This window comes from Microcaecilia unicolor, chromosome 1, assembly GCF_901765095.1.
Source record: "Microcaecilia unicolor chromosome 1, aMicUni1.1, whole genome shotgun sequence".
Classification (NCBI taxonomy): Eukaryota; Metazoa; Chordata; class Amphibia; order Gymnophiona; family Siphonopidae; genus Microcaecilia; species Microcaecilia unicolor.
The window spans coordinates 654,415,655-654,437,730 of record NC_044031.1 but is presented as its reverse complement, the minus strand read 5'-3'; the positions used below and the strand labels follow the sequence as shown (position 1 = coordinate 654,437,730).

Below are 22,076 nucleotides of genomic sequence, written 5' to 3'. Positions count from 1 at the left end.
ATGGATCCAGTCAAAAGCCCGTCCCCGGCTTTTGCTGTGGAGGCGCAGGGGGCTGCTTAGGCGCACGCTGTTGACGAGAACGAGCGCGCTGGGGCTGTCCCTGTGCCTGACGAGGCCTTCGGGCCGGCTGGGTGTACCTACGCTTGGTAAAAGCATAGGGCGCAGCCTGCCGGGCCCGGGAAAAACGTCCACCTGCTGAGGTGGATGCTGAAGGCGCCCAGTGGGAGAGCTTGTCGAGGGCGGTTTCCCGCTGATGCAGTTGGTCCACCAGCTGCTCGACTTTCTCGCCAAAAATGTTATCCCCCCGGCAAGGGACGTCGGCCAGTCTCTGCTGAGTGTGGTTGTCCAGGTCAGAGGCACGCAGCCATGAGAGCCTGCGCATCACTATACCTTGGGCCGCAGCACGAGATGCCACGTCACAGGTGTCATATATACCCCTGGACAGGAACTTTCTGCACGCCTTCAGCTGCCTGACCACCTCCTGAAAAGGCCTGAACTGCTCCGGCGGGAGCTTGTCAACCAGGTCCGCCAGTTGCTTCACATTGTTCCGCATGTGGATGCTCGTGTAGAGCTGGTAAGACTGGATGCGGGTCACGAGCATGGAAGATTGGTAGGCCTTCCTCCCAAACGAGTCCAGAGTGCGAGACTCCCGCCCCGGGGGCGCCGAGGCGGTATCCCTCGAACTCCGTGCCCTCTTGAGAGCAGAACCCACGACCGCCGAGTCATGAGGCAATTGGGGCCACATTAACTCTGGGTCCGAGTGGATTCTGTACTGGGACTCTGCTTTCTTGGGGATGGTGGGATTAGATAATGGTCGCATCCAGTTCCGAAGCAGTGTCTCTTTGAGGACATTGTGCAACGGCACCGTGGAGGACTCTCTAGGTGGTGATGGATAGTCGAGGACCTCGAGCATCTCAGCCCTCGGCTCATCCACAGAGACCACGGGAAAGGGAATGCAAATAGACATATCCCTGACGAAGGAGGCAAAGGAGAGGCTCTCAGGAGGCGAGAGCTTCCTCTCTGGTGAAGGCGTGGGGTCGGAGGGAAGGCCCACAGACTCCTCTGAGGAGAAATATCTGGGGTCCTCCTCCTCCCCCCACGAGGCCTCTTCCTCGGTATCGGACATAAGCTCATGCAGCTGAGTCCTGAACCGGGCCCGGCTCGACGTCGAGGCACCGAGGCCTCGGTGTCGTCGAGCGGTGGACTCCTGCGCCGGCGGGGACGAAGCTCCCTCCATCGACGTCGACTCCACCTGCGTGGCGGTCGAGACCGGCGCCGCAAGTGGCGTCGGTGTCGAAGGCCTCGGCACCGGGCTAGAGCTCGCCGGCGCCACAGTCAACGGCGCCGAGGGCGCAAGCACCCCTGGCGCCGGCACAGCCTGGCACATCAGCCCTTCCAGGATCCCTGGAAGGATGGCTCGGAGGCACTCGTCCAGGCTCGCTGCCAGGAAAGACGGGGGGGGGGGGGGCCGGTAGAGGCGTCGGTGCCGGAAGGTGCTTGGGTCCAGGAGACTGCACCGAAGTGCTGGGACCCTGACGCGTCGGTACCTCCACTACCGAGGGGGACCTTTCCTCTCGACGCTGACACTTACTCGGCGTCGACTCCTCTCCGGCGCCGGGGGGCCGGGTGCATCGATGGCGACCGATGACGGTGCTTCTTTGGTTTTTTGCGGTGCCCGTCATCGGCGCCAGGTGGAATGGAGGAGGAGGAGGTCGATCCCCCTCGGTCTCGAGGGGCCGGGTCAGACAGGGTTCGGTCCCGAGGGCCATGAGCAGAGGGAGTGACCGGGGCCGATTGCCCACGCGGCCTCTCACCCCTACCGTCACCGGAGGACCGGCGGGCCGACGGGACCTGTACTCCTGGGGTCGATGCCATCGGTGCCGATTTCGCGGACATCGATACCAGTACCGAAGAACCGGCCGTCGATACCGATGCCGTCGAGGTCGACGTCGAGGGGCCGGCGCAAGTTCCAAAAAGACGGTCCCGAAGAACTTGCCTCGCAACTTGAGTCCGTTTCCGGAGACCAAGACACAAAGTACACGACTTGGTATCGTGCTCCGGCCCGAGGCACCAAGCGTGGGTGTCGGTCTGCGAGATAGGCCGGCCGCACCGACCACACTTCTTAAATCCACTCGGGACCTTCGAGGACATCGACGGAAAAATCGTGTCGGCGAAATCAAAGTCGTCGATGGTGGCGGTAAAATCACACCTCGAAAAACAACTCGACCGCGCGGCCACAAGGCCGCAACGCGACGCCCCCGCTAGAAAACGAGGGAAAAAAGCAGCGCGTTCTTTTTGTTGTTTTTTTTTTTTTTTAACAAAAGAAAAAAAACTTTTGGGGAACACGCAACGAAGGAACTGAAAAATAACGAAGGTTCGCGAACAACGCAACGATTTTCCGGGGCTGATTAAGAGAGAGCGGTAAACACGACTCTCTTCAGGCGCGGAAAAGAAAAGACTGGCGGGAACAGTCACGCACGAGCGGGAAGACGGCCGCGCATGCGCGGTGGGCGTGCCCTGTGTGCGGACCGCCTGCGAACCTTCTTCCGGTTGGTGGGGGCTGCCGCGGACGTCACCCAGTCGTGAGAACAAGCAGCCTGCTTGTCCTCGGAGAACCTTTAATACAAAGGAACACATTGTCCCCACTACACAAGTTATGCTGTATAACTTCATATTAAGGACAAAGTCTCCAATCATATTGCATTTTGAAGACACAACCTACTGTTGAAACACTTTGTATATAAGGAGCAGTTTGAAGGGAAATGCAGGGAAGAGAGGAATTTTTATCCCAAAGATAATTATCTTTCAAAAAGCTATGGGCCAATATACTTGCTACTAGTTATCTGGAAGTTAGCACATGCTCACTGGGTCCAGTCAGTGATATTCAGCACATTATCCAGAGAATGTCATGTCTGACCACTTGGACACTATTGGGATAGTGCCAGGGCAGTCCGAGGGCCGGAAGTTATCTGGTACTGTGGATATTCAACACCCCTACTCAGATAACTATCCAGGCAAGTCAGGACAGCAAATAGCAAAATTGTCTTAACACCTCTCCAGGGACCAGTGCTGAATATCGACAGCACCCAAATAACTTCCAGCAGGTGCTAAATACCTGGATATTCAATGCTGGTATCCAAGTATAAAGACATACCGACCACCGTGGATTAAATATTACCCACTATAAGTTTGATAGGTAGTTTTTAATCATAAGAACCTTAAGACTACAAATTTACTACATTAACTTGTAGTGATGCATTTCCTTGCACCACAGGCCATATCAAAAAAGCCCCTAGAAACAAACTTATCTTGTGTAAGGCCCACAGTAGGGGCTATTGACATTTGCAACTGCATCCTCTCCCCTCCCCACACAAATACAGTCAATGAGTGATTGTCCTCATACTCCCCTACCCCCAGAGATGGGACATACGGTCAGGGGGGGTCTCTTGCTGCGGGTCCTCTGTGGGCTGGTAGAACTCCTTCCCCTGATCCAGAGATGCTCTCCTCTGGCTTAACCTCTGACCCACAGTGATCACATGGTTATCAAATTGGTCACCAGTCACTTTTTGGTCCAGGGACAGACCACTGAGCTTACTGTAAAACAACAAGAAGGAAAGGACCTGTTCTTAACTATTTAGAAGAACCAGAATATTATACAGTGTATTTTCACACCAGAAAAATCATTTCCCACCCACAGGCAGCACTGTCACATCACCACTCTCCCTCTCACACAGCCAGTTCTTATACCATCTCCTAGTAGTGCCAGGACCAAGTGACTGTTCTGTACGGTGACTGCAGAAAGACAAGATCCCCAAGGACTAGTACAGGTAACAGAAATATAAAGCAATTACCCCAACTGCACTGGGCGCCGTCAGATTGATTATAAAAAAACTTCCAAGTGAACCTTGATATGTTGCCTGAACATTTTACACCCAGGGCTGGTGTTAAGACATGTGGTGGTCCAGGGCAGAAATTTACAAGGGGCCCCAAAGTCTGCCAGCAGACTTTGCTCCCTTCAGTTTGGACAGGCCTGGGGACCCTTCTGGCATAGAGCCCAGGCCATGTGCCCTGTTGCACCCCTCTAATCCCACCCTAATCACACTTTACATGCTCCAGGAGGTAGCTCTCTGACACAATGCAAGTATTAAGCCTAACAGTAAATTTGAGAGAACAGGATCATATTGAACATGCTCTGTCTCATGAGTGGGGTTCATTCCTGCCATGGTTTGAGCAAATGTAATCCATTTGAAGTTATTACCCCCAGCCAACTCTCTTAGACCAGCCTCCTACAGCCAACAGTCCTCTCTCCCCTCCTCCCAGTTAAGGCTCTTACACCATCCTAAGGACATTCTGGCTCAGATTCATTGTCCATCAACTCCAGCATCCTATGTCGACACCATGCCATCTCCCAAAGAATGTGCTCCTACCCCAACCCAGTATTCCCACATCTTTCCCCCAAACAAGTTTCTTGTTCATTGTGTTCCTTTCTTCCCCCCACCCACTTCTTGTTAACCTTTCACTTCTCCACACCTACCACCCAAACGTACACACTCACATGTAATTTGGTTCCTCTGGTGCTGGGAAAGATTCCTTTGGCCAGTTAATAAGACAATTCAGAAAAATTAGGCAGGCCAAACCGGACCAGGCCAACATGATAGCGACAAAGGAAACTCCAGCATCATAAATTAGCTGCAAGCAAACCACAAATAGCAAAACTAGGTTACTGCCTCTCCCAGAGAGGCAGAATGATAAAGAATCAAATATGAGACATGTCCTGCAGGTGGAGCCATGACCAGCCTCCCCGCTGGCAACATAAAGATCTACCTTCACTACAGGAAATGTCACAGCCGAGGAGGCATAGGACCCGATCATCAGCGCAATGAAGGTGGAGCGCAGGTTCCCAAACAGATTCGGCAGCTGCAGATACAACAGGAAAGAAAGGAGGAAAAACATATCACAAAATATAGAAATATATATATATATACAGTGCAATCTGCTTAAGTGCAAGGGTCTGGGACCAAAGTAATGCATGCAGTTAACCGGAGCGTGCACTTAACCGTTGTGACCCAAAGAAGCTTGACATCTGATAAACGTAAGTACAGTACTGTTTATTATTATACATACAGTATACAGTCTCCGTTAACTGACATTAGGCTTACTTGAAGTAATCAGTTATAGTCCTCTGTACACTATTGGGTCTGTGAGTTCCATAGACTACATCTGCCAGACGGTAAAAACTGTCATAGCACTGACATCCAGTGGTTTTCAGATAGGCCCGCACGGTGTTGAGACTCTCCAGCGCTCTTGCAAAAATGACAGGAGGAGGTTGTTGAATTTCGTCAGCATGTGCCTCGCTGCTCATTTCATCATCTGTTTCATCATCAGCCATTGTTGTCTGCGTGTAGGCACATATCTCAACATCAGTGCTGTCGTCAGCTGTTTGTAGATCGTAATCAACAGCTACGTAGTAATGATACTCCTCTTCAGTAACATCAGCTGGGATGTCAATAACCTGTTCATCTGACACGTTTGCAACAGCTGCATCTGTTTCGTCCCTCTCCACATCCCTAACAAAGCTTGCCTGCTTGTAGCAGTTCACAATGGTTGCCTGTGTAACATGATTCCAGGCTTCTTTCTGCATATGTAGGGAATCCAACAGTGATAGATTACAAGCCAGTTCAACAGCACGTTTATCCTTGCCAGTCTGGCCATCCATAACGCTCATCAGATGATGTAGCACAAGAGCCCGATAATGTTGTTTGAAATTGGCTATTATGACCTGATCCATAGGTTGGATCTGAGAGGTAGTGTTTGGTGGGAGGAAGACCACCTTGACGTTAGACAGCCTTACATCATCCCTGTGTGCAGCACAATTATCACAAAGCAACAAAATCTGACGCTTTTGTGCCCACAGTGTCTAACTTTTTCAGCCACTGCTTCCAAATTTCCCCAGTCATCCATGAATTTCCATTAGCTTCGTATGACACAGGAAGTCGCTTAACTTTCTTGAAGCAACGGGGCTGTTTGCGCTTTCCAATGACGAGGGGTTCCAACTTCTCACTCCCATCCATATTGCAGCAAAGGAGGATTGTCAGTCGGTCCTTCGATGTTTTACCTCCAGTAGTTTCGGCATGTTTGAATGCAAGTGTTCCATCAGGAATCGCTCGCCAGTAAACACCGTTTTCGTCAGCATTGAAAATGTCACAAACTCGTTCAAGTTGGTAGGAAGAACTGAAACAACCCAATTTTCAGCACCAAAGTCATCAGTGTCTTGTTTCTCACCATGCTGTTTCTTGAATTTTATGCTGTTCCTCTCCTTCCATCTTTCCAACCATCCAAGAGTAGCTTTGAATTCAGTTAGTCCAAGACTTTCAGCTAGCTGGTTAGCTTTCTCCATAAGCAGTGGACCACTGACAGGAAACTGTCTGTTCCTGACTTGAGAAAACCACCGAAGAAGAGCATCTTCTACCTCCTCAGCTTTTCCCGCTCGTTTTCGTTTCCGTTGTGGATTTGTATTGTTTTGCCAGTCTTCCAGAAGCTGGTCTTTCTGCTTCAAGACACGTGAAATTTGACTGGGATTGACACCACTTCTATTCGTTCAGCCAGTGTTAAAGTCTTACAGTTCCGCCGAAACAACGACCCCAGTGTACACTCTAACAACATTCTTTCACTTAAAGGGGCAGTAAATTTGAAATCTCATTGGTTGTCACGCGCCAATCGGCTTCCATATTCCGTGCGCGCACTTATGTGGAGTCTTTCCTGCAGAGGAGCGGTCTTAAACCATGCATTTAAGCGAATCTTGCACTTATCAGTGGTGCGCTAAACCGAAGTTTGTCCCCATAGAAATTGATGGTGCCAAAAATGGGACCGAAGTACGGCATGCAGTTAAACAAAGCATGTGCTTAACCGACGTGCACTTAAATGGAGTGCACTGTATATATATTTCATTGAATTTCCTTCAAAAAGATACTTACCTGCAGCAGGTATTCTCCGAGGACAACAGGTTTCATATTTTCACAAGTGGGTAGATGCCAATCCGTGTTGCCCAGTCCAACATTCATGCCAAAGTAAAAAGTTAGAGCTTTGTGAAGCGTGAACCACGCTCCACCGCACGAGCGACTGCCTTCCTGCCTGTTGTGTGAATTTGGTCCCCTTAGCTCAATATTAAAGCAAAAATAAAATATTCAAGGAGACAACTCCAAGGGGAGGTGGGCAGGATTGTGAGAATATGAAGCCTGCTGTCCTTGGTGAATACCTGCTACATGTTAAGTATCTTCGCTTTCTCCAAGGACAAAGAGGCTTGCATATTCTCACAAGTGGGGAATCTCTAGCTTCCAGGCTCACCCAAAACAACAAACATTAGTTAATTGGACCTCACAACGGCGAGGACATAACACAGATTAACCTGAAACTATATACAACTGAGAGTGCAGCCTGGAACAGAATAAAATGAGTCTAGGAGGGTGGAGTTGGATTCTAGACCCCAAACAGATTCTGCAACACTGACTGTCCAAACCAACTGTCGCATTGGGTATCCTGCTCAAGGCAATACTGAGATGTGAATGTGTGGACTGAAGACCACGTTGCAGCCTTGCAAATTTCTTCAGTACAGGCTGACCTCAAGTGTGCTACCAACACAGCCATGGCTCTGATATTTTGAGTCATGACATGACCCTCTAAGGCCAGCCCAGCCTGGGCATAAGTGAAGGAAATGCAATCTGCCAGCCAATCGGATGTGTTTCCCGATGGCGATCCCTGTCCTGTTGGGATCAAAAGAAACAAAAAGCTGGGCAGGACTGTCTATGGGGCCTTGTCCTTTAATAGAAGCCTTTGGGTTTGTGTAACGACCAACAATCCATTGCATAAATTTAAGACCTATATTTAACTTCTCCATTGTCGCTTTTATGAAGGCCAATGCGCATGATCGAAGGTCTTCTCAGCATCTACCCCCAAGAGCATCATCTTGATCTTCTATTGCTGAACTGATTCACTTCACATTACCAGCTCCCTGCCACAAAACCTCTTTGATCTGAATGGATAACACAACAAACAGCAGACCAACTCACATTGGAAGTAGTAGCAAGAATTTTAATTTAACCCAAAATACGTATGCCTGGCAGTGTCACAGGCAAAACTAAAAACAGAACAAAATTATAATAACATTATAACAAACATTCCAAGCCAACAAAAAAATGCTGGAAAATCCAAAGTGCACAGCAGCAGTCACCTAAGTTCCTCCATCGGCTGGGAGATTATGACCAAATATTTATTATCTGCTTTTAGGTTGGATTATTTTGTCTGAGCACAACAGGACACCCATATTGGATTCTACACCTGTTTCTTGTATACATTTGCTTTAGCTTGCTATGGATAGATGGCTTAAATATTGTTTTTATGGTTACCTGGGGTTGGTTATGATAGGTGGGGGTGGGCGGGGGTGTTCACGTGGAATCTGGGACAGTAAATATGGGTTGGGGTGGAGGTGGGGGGAGGGTTGGGATTTGGAAGGAATATGGGGATGGTATAGAAATGGGGAGAAAACTGGAAATCTTGGACTAACAAGTTTTGTTTATATTTGACTAGTAAAAAAGGCCCGTTTCTGACACAAATGAAACGGGCGCTAGCAAGGTTTTCCTCGGAATGTGTATGTTTGGGAGAGTGTATGTGAGAGTGACTGTGTGAGAGACAGAGTGAAAGTGTGAGTGTGTGTGTGTGAAAGAGAGAGTGAGTCTGGGTGTGAGTGTGTTTGTGAGAGAGTGTGTGTGTGAGAATGAGAGTGTGTGCAAGTGTGTATGTGAGACACAGTGTGAGAGAGAGAGTGTGTGTGTGTGTGTGTGTGTGTGTGTGTGTGCGAGAGAGAGAGTGTGTGTGAGACACAGATTATCTGTGAGAGTGAGTGTATGAGAACAAGCGAGTGAGTGACTGTGTGGCACATAGAGAGTGAATGTGATACAGTGTGAGACAGAGTGTGTGAGAGTGAGAGTCAGAAAGACATTGTATATGAGAGAGAGAGTGTGAGCCCTGCCCTCCCAATCCATGCCCATCTGTCCCCTGCCCCCTCCATTCATCCTTTTCCAGCAATTCCCCTCTCTCCCTGAGCCCTGCCCTCCCAATCCATGCCCATCCATGCTCCTCTGTCACCTGCCCCCGCCATTCATCCCTATCCAGCAATTCCCCTCTCTCCTTGAGGCCTGCCCTGCAATCCATATCCATCCATGCCCATCTGTCCCCTCCATTCATCCCTATCCAGCAATTCCTCTCTCCCTGAGCCCTGCCCTCCCAATCCATGCCCATCCATGCTCGTCTGTCCCCTGCCCCCGTCCATTCATCCCTTTCCAGCAATTCCCCTCTCTCCCTGAGCCCTGCCCTGCAATCCATATCCATCCATGCTCCTCTGTCCCCTGCCCCCTCCATTCATCCTTTTCCAGCAATTCCCCTCTCTCCCTTCCATGACCCCCCCTCGCATCCATGCTCCTCTCTCTCCCATGTCCCAGCCTGGCCCGCCCTCTTTCCCCCCCCCCTTCGCATCCATGCCCCCCCTTCGCATCCATGCTGTCGTTTCTCCCCTGCTCTCCCGCTCCCATTTTTCAACTTTACTGCCCACCCTCTTCTCTCCCCCCAACATCCCTTTTCTTTTTAAATTTACCTCCGTGGCGGTTCCGGCAGCGCAGCGTAGCGTCAGGGAAGGAGGCGGCGCTCCCGACGTCTAGCCTTCCCTTCGCTGTGTTCCGCCTTCTTCTGGCGTCATCCTTGACGTCAGAAGAAGGCGGAACACAGCGAAGGGAAGGCTAGAGACGTCGGGAGCGCCGCCTCCTTCCCTGACGCTGCGCTGCCGGAACCGCCACCATGGAGGTAAATCCGTTTGTTTGGTTTTTTTTTCCGCCCTCGACGTCATGACGTTTGACGCGAGGGCGGGGCAGAGACGGCTGGCTGGCTTCACACCATGAATCCACGAACCCTTCAGGGAGTGTTTGAGTGACTTCAGAACGTTGTCTTCAGAACGTTCACGGTGCGTTTTATTATATTAGATTGTTTTTTCCTGCTGTATTTTTCGTCAATAAAACAGATTTAACGTAACATTATAACAAACATTAACTTAGATCAACTTAAATCACATCATAAAACATATTAAAACAAATTTACTCATACTAAAACAATAAAGAACCATGCATAGCTTGTGACCGACATACATAATTGCAAACATAAAAAGTGTGAGGGCTTCCAAGAAAACATTGTGTGAGAAAATAGTGAAGTGGTAGGAACAATATTATTTACAATAGTGGTGCAATTGTGAAACAGGCTAGGTCAAAGCGCAATATCATGAAAAGTCAAGTGCAATGAAGGTAGTATCTTCAAAATTCAGTGAGAGGGCAAGCAAGAATAATACATACCTAGAAAGGCAAAATCAAATACATTTCTCTCTAGCGTAACAATCAAGGAGAATTCTAGAAGCATTGGGTTCGACACTGACCATGGCAGTTAGCCGGGCTCCCTCCCACTGTCTCAATAACGTCTATCTTTTTCGAAACAAAAAGATAAGACAATTTTCTAGTTCGAAAATCACTATGTTCGCCACTTGAATTTTGGATGTTTTCAGCAAAGTTGGATTTAGAAGTCATATCAAAAATGCTCCTCCAAGTCTCTCTACACAGTTATTCCTCAGGATGAAGCCATTAATGTCATTTCACAGGTGTTAGAATCATGTACCCATCCACATAGGGTGCCTGTTCATGATTTAATCACTTTGGCAAAGACTGCCATGAGAGAAAACATTTTCTTTTGAATACTCAATTCTATTTACAAAAATCTGGAATTGTCATGGGGTCAACATTTGAGCCTTCTGTTGCCAACCTGTATAAGCAAACTTTGAAAGTTACTGATAACATTTATAAAGGGTGCCAATATATTGACAATGTGTTGGTCTTGTGGACTACAGATACAGCTCAGTTAGTCTCATTTCACAAGTGGTTAAATACATGTAATGATAACATGCAATTCACTTGTAATTTTTCTATTGAAACTAACTTTTTAGATATTGAGATCATCCAGCACCATAATTGTTTTGAAAAAAGTGTTCACAAAGCCCCCAGATCGTAATACCATGCTTCAATATCAGAGCTAAAAAAGAAAAAGGATGGGAGTGACCTATATGATGAGTCAGGATAAAAATACAAATCCTTTATTCATATATACACCAGTGTTTGCTTGAAGACAGCACATTACTACTACTACTACTTAACATTTCTAGAGCGCTACTAGGGTTACGCAGTGCTGTACAAAATAAACAAAGAAGGACGGTCCCTGCTCAAGTGAGCTTACAATCTAAAGAACGAAATGTCAAGTTGGGCAGTCTAGATTTCCTGGGTAGAGGTGTAGAGGTTAGGTGCCGAAGGCGACATTGAAGAGGTGGGCTTTAAGCAAAGATTTGAAGATAGGCAGGGAGGGGGCCTGACGTATGGGCTCGGGGAGTTTGTTCCTCGCGTGGGGTGAGGCGAGGCAGAAAGGGCGGAACCTGGAGTTGGCGGTGGTGGAGAAGGGTACTGAAAGGAGGGATTTGTCTTGAGAGCAGAGGTTACGGGTAGGAACGTAAGGTGGGATGAGGGTTGATAGGTAAGGAGGGGCTGCAGATCGAGTACATTTGTAGGTTAGTAGCAGAAGCTTGAATTGAATGCGGTACCTGATCGGAAGCCAATGAAGTGACTTGAGGAGAGGGGTGATATGAGTGTATCGGTTCAGGCGGAAGATAAGACGTGCAGCAGAGTTCTGAATGGACTGAAGGATGAAAACAGCAGGCAGAATCTTAAAGCGGACTCAACACGGTCTGTGTTTCAGACTATACCTTCATCAGGAGTCCATAAATGAGATGAGCATGGAAATAGTGCTATAAATAAACGAGGCGACACTACAGCCAGTAGTCAAGTTCCTAGGATGTGAGCATACTGATACTCGCAGTATGGCTACAGTGGCAGTGTGTGCACAACCTAGGAACTTGACTACAGACTCCCAAACTCATGTTCATCATCCTGGAACAAGGACAGGAAAAAATGCCTACTGTACCTGAATGTATACAGGCTTCAATAGCTTGCAGGCAGTACTTAAGAAATTAAATAACAATAAATAAATAGAACAAGACAGCCTACCCTCTCAGGGGTTAGCGACTTTTCTGTGGCTCTGTTCCCAATAAATACAACCACAGACAAGCTTCAGCAGCACCTGATTCACAATGAATGCTGAGAAAAGCTAAATTATTGAGAAAGGAGTCAGTTGCAGGAGGGCGGGTTTCAGCCCCTGATGGATCTGCAGGTGGCAATTTGAACATCTGGTGAGTTTGTCTCAGTTGCAGGGGGACAAGCATAGTAGAGACAGGATGCTCCCGAGAGCTGAGCTTTACATGGAGATAGCCAGGAGAATAAATAGTTCTTACTCTATTGTGGTGAAACTTAGTGTAAAGGTGTTTCAGCTACTAGGTCCTGAAGCTCACTGACCGCCACCAGAAACACAACTTTCCAGGTCAAATACTTCAGATGACAGGAATCAAATGGCTCAAATGGAGCTTTCATCAGCTGGGTGATAACAACGTTGAGATCCCATGACACAGTTGGAGGTCTGACAGGGGGTTTTGTTAATTACAAATCTTGCATGAAGTGAGCAACCATAGGCGCCCCGTATAAGAGGCTTGGGGAGGCTAAGCCTCCCCAGCCCAGCTGTGACCTTCCCCGCCTGCCTCCTCCAAATGTAGCCCTGATACGCACACCTGCCAAGACTCGTGTCCCGCTGAATTCTGCTGCCGCCGCCACTTCTGTTGAGCAGCGGCAGGAACAAGCACCGCACTGAACCGCTGCCGCCTCTTCTCTCCATAGCCAGCATAAGACAAAAAGAAGCGCGGGGCCACAGCAGCCTTCAGGCATGCGCTGTTGGCTCTGCCGTCCTCTGCCCCTGCTGACGTCAATTTCCTGTTCCGGGGGCAGAGGACCGGCAGAGCCGACAGCGCATGCCTGAAGGCTGCTGCGGCCCCGTGCTTCTTTTTGTTCTTGTGTCAGCGCTGCTGTAAGAGAGGCCCGGAGGGAGACAACATGGCTGGAAATGGTAAGGAAGTGAGGATGCTGGAGGAGAGAAAGAGTGGAAAACAGCAGGAGAGAGCCAGAGAGAGATGGGGAGAGAAAGAGGGGCCATGGAAAAGAGCAGGGGAGAGTCAGAGAGAGATGGGGAGAGAAAGAGGGGCCATGGAAAAGAGCAGGGGAGAGTCAGAGAGAGATGGGGAGAGAAAGAGGGGCCATGGAAAAGAGCAGGGCAGAGCCAGAGAGAAGATGCTGAATGGAAGAGGGGTACAGAGAGAGAGATGAGTGGAAAGATGGGGAGAGAAAGAGGGGATATGGGCAGGAGAGAGCGAGAGAAGCTGCTGGGGAGACCCTAGCTGTCAGACGGAGAAATGCTGAATGAAAGGAGGGAGAAAGAGGGAAAATGCTGGAAGGAGGGGGCAGAAGAGGGAAGACGCTGGATGGAAGGGTAGGGAGGGAAAGAGGAAAGACACTGGAAGGATGGGGAGAGAGAGGACATGCTGATTGGAAAAGGGTCGAGAGAGAACTGTCTAGAAGGAAGGGGAGATAGAGGGAGACAATGGACGGAAGGATTGGGAGAGGGTAATGGGTGAAAGGATAGAGAGAGAAAGAGAGATGACACTGGATGGAAGGGTAGGAGAGAAAGAGGGAAGGTGCTGGACATGGATGGATGGAGGGGAGGGAAGACTGGAAGGAGATGCACATGGATGGAGGGGATGGAAGAGAGGAGAAACCTGGACATGGATGGAGTGGAGGGCAGGGAAGAGAGGAGAAATGTTGGACAGGGATGGAGGAAAGGAAAGACAAAGGAAGGAAATGCACACGGATGGAGGGGAAGGGAAAGAGGATAAATGCTGGACATGAATGGAGGGAAGGGAAGTAGATGCACATGGATGGAGGGGAGTGAGGAGAAATGCTGGATATGGATGGAGGGAAAACTGCTGAATTTAAGAGCTATATCGGAACACTGAAGGACAGAGACAGGGCTACAGATGGTAGACAGGACGCATAAGGACACAGGAGGATGGTGGACATGGATGGTGAGAAAAAAAATATCAAATAGAAAGAAGACACTCCATAAAACAGAAGACACTGGGACCAAAGCGAATAGAAGAACTAAATGCTCAGACAACAAAGGTAGAAAAAAGTATTTTATTCAGAATATGCCAGCTTTTGGAAAAGTGCATCTGTGATATTTTGCATTTAAGTTTTAATTTTTCTAGTATTGCTGCATGCTGAGTTTGACTTCTTGAGGTAACTTTCCAGTTCAGTATTTTGCCTCCATATGAGATGTGTATGAAACTGGCTGAGATCCACAATGGGTCAAGAAAGACTGACTGCTTTATGTTTACTGAACATTGAAAGTGATCTTGTTGGAGATATTAACCCTGAGCAGATCATTGACACCTATGATGCGAAGTCAAGTCGCCGGATGTTACTTCACTAATGTGACCATTTCATTTTGGGATTTTCCATGGATGGAAATAGCAGTGTTTAATAATTGATAACATTTTTGAATAGTATACATTGGTTAATATATGCTTTGAGCAACCACTTTTTTTCTTTGACATATGATACATATCTAATATCTAAATTTAATAAAAGGTATTAATTGTGACTACTTTACTTTTACTTATTTTTTTTTCTGTGTGTTGTCAGACAATTATGGATGGAAGCCCCACCCCTGACCCCGCCCCCTTTAGCCTCCCCGAACAGTTGGGCTACCGACCGCCTATGTGAGCAACTACAGCAATGGTTCCCAAACCTGGTCCCGGGCCCAGCCAGTCAGGTTTTCAGGATATCAACAATGAATATTCATGAGAGAGATTTGCATTCACTGCCTCCACTGAATTAGAGGAAGTACAGAGATGGGCTTACCTCTTACATGGTGATGAAAAGCACTACTTGCATTGAGGTGAACTTTTACGGAATTGGTTTTCAAACCACACTTAGAAAGGTGTAGAAGGTATTCAAGCATTTTTTGTGCAGGGCAGGTAAGGGGATCTAAGGACTTGCCCTCTCATGAGATCTAAGATGGGTCGCCAAGAACCGCCTTTTTTTTGGCACCACAAAATAAATGGAGTATCGACCGCACTGCTGGGGGTACAGGCTGGACGGCACCCAGTTGTTGTAAGTTGAGGAGGGTGTGTCGAACGGCCCCACACCTTAGCGGGACATTTGCAAGGAGATTCCAGAAAAGAGTCTACTATCGGACGAGCCAATTCTAACGTAGCAGTCTCTGATAACCTCCAAGACCCATTCGTCGGATGTTACCACTCCACCAGGAATAGGGACAGTCTGCCCCCAATAACCAGCTGGATATGGACCAAGGCCCCATCATTGGGCGGACCTGGCTGCGGGCTGGTTTCTGTTACCGGAAATGAAGGCCCACCTGTCACCTCGAAAGGGCTGAGGCCTCTGAGAAGACCTTGCTCTCTGTAACGCCGTGTATCCTTAAACTTAGGTCTAGGTCCCGCCAGTCGTACAAACTTGGACCTGTCCTCCGGGAGCAGCTGGCCCTTAGAGTCACCGAGGTCCTTCACAATCTGTTCTAAGTCTGTCCCAAACAAAAGCTTTCCCCTAAAAAGAAGCCTTGCTAAACGTGACCTAGAGGCCACGTCTGCAGCCCAATGCTGCAACCACAGCCAGCGACGCGCAGTGACTGCTAGGGAAACCTCCTTCGCCGAAGCCCTCAAAAGATCATAAAGAAGAACCAGACTCCAAGGCCGGCAAAACAGCCACGAGATCTTCCGGAGAGGAGGCTTTCTGTACCCACGATAAGCATGCCCGCGTTACATAGGAGCTACAAACTGAGGCCTGCAGGGAAAGGGCCGCTACTTCGAAGGCCAGCTTCAAGCAAGTCTCCAACTTATGATCCTGAGGGCACCTGAGCGCCGTGCCACCCTCCACAGGGAAAGTGGTTTTCTTAGTGACCGCTGTGATTAAGGAATCCACCGTAGGGACCTTCAGCAAGTCTAACTCAGGAGCAGGTAGCGAGTAAAGACGTGACATAGCTCTAAGCAACCTTAAGCCCACTGTCCAGTGTATCCCACTGCACCGAAATAAGAATCTTCATGGCCTCATGCACATGAGCACTGGACCTGTTCCCCCTGACGATTCAGGGGGGAAATGGCCAAAACCTCAAAAGCCCTAACAATCAGGGAGGGAAGCTCTTCCCTGCGAAAAAGGCAGGCAGCCGTCGGATCATCCCCCTCCTCAGAGGGCAGGGTGATCTCATCTGCCAAATCCAAAGATTCTGAGGAAGAGCCCGGAGAGAAAACCGGGCCATCTGTGTCAGAAAGCTCCTCGGGATCCAAAATCTCTACCCAGGGACGTTTTGGCAAAAAAGACTGAGAGGCTGCAGCAACCAAAGTTTGTGGAGGAAAAGACGGGGCTGCCTGAAGAGAAGCTCCTGACTTCTTCAAAAGAAAGGCATTTTGTGCATTAATAACACAAAATCCGGGGGAAAAGGAACTGCAAGGGACTCCCCTGCTCCCTGTACATCGCTTTCCTCCATCGGAGCCTGTGCCACAGAAGCGCGCTGTGCCTCTTGTCTATCAACCGCCACGTGCAGAGCAAGTCACGTCTGAGAGGAAAAAATGGCCACTAACTGCCCCGAGGAAACCGCCGAAACTATCCCCTGCGCTTCTGACTCACCAGACGCCTGAGGGGAACCCCCGTCGCGCTGAACACCCACTGCGGGCTGACAACAGCAGGACTCACACTCCCCTGATGCTGCTCTCCAGCCCCCACACTGGGAGCAGCGCTTAGCCGCCTCAGAAGGCACTGACATGCTCCACAAACGCCTGCCCCCAAACTGACACAGCAGAACGTCTAGTTCCTCCGTATGATTAAACAAAAACAAAGTCTCTTACCTTTTTTTTTTTTAGTCAGGAGAGAAAGGAAACACCCGATCAGGCCAACAGCCCCGGGCAACAGAGGAAAGGTAGGGGGAGACCAGGAGGGACCTGGCACCACCAGGTGTACACCACAAGCTGCAAACAGACACTCAACCCCTGTCTGTGCTAAACTAGGCCCAAAGGACATCAGTAGCCAGATCAAACCAGAGCTGCACAGAGATGTCCCTCCACCTGCTAGATAGAGAGAATACATACTGAGGTTCAGCTGGCTGCATAGGTCCACATATAGCAAACCTCAGAGGTTCTCTCTATCTCCACCTGCTGGTAGAGGGACACAACCCACAAGTCTCTGGATTGATCTGTGGGACGCCATGGAAATAAATCCTCAAAATGAAGTACAGCTCAACCGAAAACTAGTTAGAAACCAAGTCAGGAGCTGCAAAGTTAGCTGTCATCCATCCACTTAACAGACAGAGAAATACTGGGGTGCTAACAGTACATGGTACCCTTATGGGATGGATTACAAAGAATTACTTTCTTTTTCTGTATCCATCTACTGGTCAATGGACATAACCCACAAGTCTTGGAATGATATGTTAGAGATGAAATGGAAAGCACATTCTCCCCTCCACTCCCCACAGTACTCACAGTGAGGGAGGTGAAGGTGAGGCAAATTCCTCCAAAGCCATTCAGTGACAGAACGAGGAAGATCAGTGGAGCAAGAACTACGAGAGAGAGAGAAAAAATCAGACAGACAACACCAACAGTGTAAAGAGGCAGAGCAGAGGGGGAGAATGAAGAAGAACAGACAGACAGACAAGAACACAAAGAACGGCGAGTGAACTGGTAAGAAAGAAAAGAAAAAAATGGAGCCCAGGATAGAGAATGAGAAACAGAAAGTGAGAAAGAGTCAGAAGGAAATGGAAAGCCAGGAGAGACCCTGGCGGCAATCAGAGCTGCTGAACCAGGAACTGTTCTCACCTGGTGGATTGTACCCAGCTAAGGCCATCATTGCACAAGACGCAGCAAAACAGAAGCTGTGAGGGATAAAAAATACCAGTAAAACCTTATTTTATTCAGCAATACTACACAAAGACGCCAAATAATACCACAGTCACACACATGACAGGCTTCTCATCCTTCTTGGAGTGCACAAAAATCTCTCATTCTGCCAGTCTTCATTCTTATTAGTTTTATGTTTGCAGGCTAATGTGGTTTGGTGAATTTCTTAAAATGTGTACATTGTAGGGTAAGAAAAATGGAGATATTTCTCGGCCCCCCCCCCCCCCCCCCCGACTGTGGGGTCCCCCAGGGTTCCCCATTTCCCCCAAAGTTTAATATATATTTAAGCTAACTTGTTGAGATGATGACTAAATTGGAAATTTATGTTTTGTCTTACGCTGATGACATATTTTTGTTAAATGTCCAGAGCAGAATTCTTATGATAATATGTTTTTAAGTATAAGACAAAACATTTCTCCGATAGTTTCCTAAACTCAAGAGAACTTTTTGAGGCTAAACAAATCCAAGATTTAAATCTTGTGTTTTGGAGATTACGAGTCCATTCCAGTGAAAGAATTAAAATTGATATCAGGTGAAACTGAAACAGAGTCAAAATTCTGGGTGTTCTATTAGTCTCAAGATTAACTTTTGAGTCACAAGTAAATCATTTGGTAAAGAAGATGTTTTTAATGTTTAGATCATTTTTACTGATTTCAAGTGAACCATATAAACAGAGAAACAGCAAACAGAATTCAACACTACAGAATAATCTTCCCCTTTTCCTGCCCCCCCACTACCCCTTACCCCTCATCTCTCCCACTCCCTTTATCTCATCTCTATTGTTCACAGAGGGATATTTAACAAAAAAAACAAAAACAACCCTATTAACAGCTGAGCAGTCTACTCCTCATCAAATACGGCAGTATTAACCAGAATGGTTCCAAGACTTCAAGAAAATGTTCACCCTTTAAACTATTTAAATCATGTATTCCATGCTGAGCTGTTCAATCATATAAGTGCGCCAGCATTGTGCTGAGGGTGGGCTAAACTGCAACCATGCGTGGAGAATGGTTTTGATACCGAACATTATTGAAATTCTTTAAAAGGGTTTCTATCTGGAAGGAACTGGTCATTCATTACACAGTTATCAAACAATATAAGAGGGTTCTGGGAAACTGGATAAGACCACCACCCTTCCAAAATCTGGAGCAAGGTATTCCAAAATATCTGAGTCACAGGACAATGCCAAAACATATGGCCCAGCTTCGCTGTTTCAGACAACTCCCCTTCTCCATCTCCACTACACCAACCCTCATGGATCAATATGGTGATATAGGGAGGCTGTGAAGGATCCCTCCACTCCTCTCAGGAAAACTCTGGCCTCCAGCCCGTTTTCTATATGATATTCCACTTAGGTACAACTCCCTGTAATCTTCGAGGTGTACCCTCCGACCTGAGGTACATCAGCAGTACTATTCCAGCACAGCTCCCGAGATATCTGCCAGGGAAATTATCCCAGCGGTTTCAAGAATGCAATCCCAAAAACAAACAGTTTAGAAAAAGTAGTTTTTAATAATGCAGTTCCAAAAGCAAAGCAGTTCAGGAATCTCCACAGCTTCAAAAATGCAGTTCATAAACCAAATCTCAGCAGTCCCAATGATGCATGAATCTCAGCAGTCCCAATGATGCATGAATCTCAGCAGTCCCAATGATGCAATTCAAAATAAGTAATCCCAAAAGCAAAAAAAACGTTCCACAAAGAAAAACAAGCAATTTAAAGAAAACAAGCACTTCCAAACAGGCAGTTCAAACAAGCAGTTTAGAAATCCCATCAGCAGTTCAGAGGCAGAGAGCTCTCAGGGGTCCCCTCCCTCCTCTGGCCAGTTCTATCTCCTGGCTTCCTCCCACTTGACCACGTCGCTCCCTGGCTCCTCCACGATAGCTACTGCCTTCCCTTGTTTACCAAGACCCCGCACCAAGCAGTTACCTGCTGTCTGAACCTTTTACTTGTGGATCTTGCCAGAGCTGCATTCTCCATCGGCCCCTCGCCTCATTTCTTCCTCCTTTTCTTCCCCCTTCCATTCCATGGGCTCCTCGCCCCACCCATTCCCCAGCTGATCCTCCTCCCCCTGATTAACTCTGCTTGGAGGCTCCCCCTCCATTCCTGGCCTCCCCTCCGTGTCTTGGGTTTCACCTTTACCTGCCTTTCCCTTGGGCTCCACTGGGGGATGCTGGGATAGGAAGTCTTTGATTCTGTTGTAAGACTTCCTCAAGAGCTGCTGGGAATCGTAGTTTTTACCCTGCCTCCAGCCCTCTGGGGAAAATGATCTATGCTTTCTCCTGACATGTGGCACTCCCTGAGCTAAGAATGGACCCAAATATACTCCAGACAGCGGCGTGCACCCGGGGCGGACCACCCCCACCGCCCCGCTCTTGGTACGCCACTGTCTGGAATATATTTGGCAAAATTAGATAGGAGAGATCTCGGGTCCATGCCTCTGCCAATGTCCCATAATTAATATCAGCTGTAATGTCCTCCAGATATCTGTGATCAAAATAAGAGGCATCGCCTGCTGAGCTCCCATAGTCAGGTCATCTGTGAGGATTTCTTGTACATCTTCAGTAAGATCAGTCCACTGCAACAATGACAAATAATGATACAATTACATATAGGCAAAACAGTGGGAGGCCGGTAAGGCATAGCGCCTCTGTAGCTCCTGAAATTATTTCAATTTACCTTCTTCAGTGAGTACATTTAACAGATATTTAATACCTTTTGTCTCCCAAGTCATGAAAGGCCCTGGTCCTTGAACTGGTGGGAATGCAGGATTTTTACATACAGACAGCAAAGGTGTCATTGATGCAGAGAAACCATAATGGTGCCAAAGCCACCGCCATACACGCCTGTAGGCAGAAAAAAAAATCAGAAAATGTTGAAACAGTTATGGTGGCAGTGGCTTCGTCCCATGCAAAATGTGACCAAGATGTATGTGCGGAAACAGGCCAGACTCCAGAGCTGTGACTGAAAACTGCTCCGTGCTTCTAAGCCAGTCGTGAATGTCTCATAGCGCTGGCCACTGTTACATGATGAATATTAATTAATCCCATGCCTCCATGTGACTTTAGTGTACAAAGTATCTTCTTAGATAATCTAGGCCTTTGTTGGCCGGGGTAGGCTCTTTTGCAAAATGACGTTGCAGCTGACGCTCCAGCTGAATAATTCCTGCCACAAGCTTTTTTCTAAAGCTAGTATAAGCAATGAAGTCGCCTTGCAGTACTACCTTGGCTGCATCCCAAAACTGTGAAGGCTGATCTAAATGCTGAGAATTATTATGCAGATAGACTTCCCACTTTTCCAACAAATATTGAAGAAATTATTGCGAGTGAATCAGATAAGAAGGAAAGCACCATCCCGGAGAAGCCCTATAGTGTGAAGGTGCCTCTAAGACTATCCCTACCATTGCAAGATCTGATATTGCTTCTATCTCAATCTCTGCCTTCTGCACTGCTGCAAATAAACCCGCTGATACAAATGTATAATCTAGTCTGGATAAAGTGTCATGAGCTCTAGAGCGATGTGTGAAATCTTGCTCCGTCGGGTGAAAAAGACGCCAAGCATCCAGTAGGCCAAGTGACTATGCAAAAGAAGAAAGAACTCATTTCCCCGATCTACCCAGTCCCAAGGCATCACATGCTAATGTACTATCTGTGACAGAGTCTAGCATCAAATTCATAACCCCCATCACCAAAAGCTGCCGATCAGAGTAAGGGAGTAATCGAGAGTAAATTAGGAAAAAACTCTCTATTATAAGGAGTGGGTCCATACAATTCCAACAAATAAAGCTCCCTACCCTGTACCCACATCTGCAATTACAAATATCTATCCTGAGCATCTGTGAATACAAGCTTCGCAGTGCATGCCAGTGTCTTCTTAAGGTTGCAATACGTCTTCTACTGGTTCCCGAAGATAAGTAAAATACTTCTTCTACCTATTGTCACCTAAGTTTTTGGTGTTCAGCGTCAGTGAGACGAGTCTCTTGGAGATATACCACCGCTATTACTTGGGTACAACTTCACATACTAGTTGTAGTCAGTATAATATACTAATTCTCAAACAACTGTTATATATTTCACTTCATCAATCTTTATTAAATTA

At 47.7% G+C, this 22,076-nt stretch overlaps 1 protein-coding gene across 1 annotated transcript in view; it reads right to left on the bottom strand.

Moving 5' to 3' along the window:
- LOC115456910 (large neutral amino acids transporter small subunit 3-like) overlaps positions 1-22,076 on the bottom strand; it is a 71,606-nt gene that overhangs the window by 17,741 nt on the left and 31,789 nt on the right. Inside the window, exons 3-7 of the mRNA XM_030186303.1 lie at positions 17,900-17,955; positions 17,567-17,643; positions 4,825-4,917; positions 4,556-4,689; positions 3,431-3,594 (exon numbers count right to left, since the gene is read on the bottom strand). Coding sequence (XP_030042163.1) covers positions 3,431-3,594; positions 4,556-4,689; positions 4,825-4,917; positions 17,567-17,643; positions 17,900-17,955 — 524 coding nt within the window. The remainder of the gene's footprint in view (positions 1-3,430; positions 3,595-4,555; positions 4,690-4,824; positions 4,918-17,566; positions 17,644-17,899; positions 17,956-22,076) is intronic.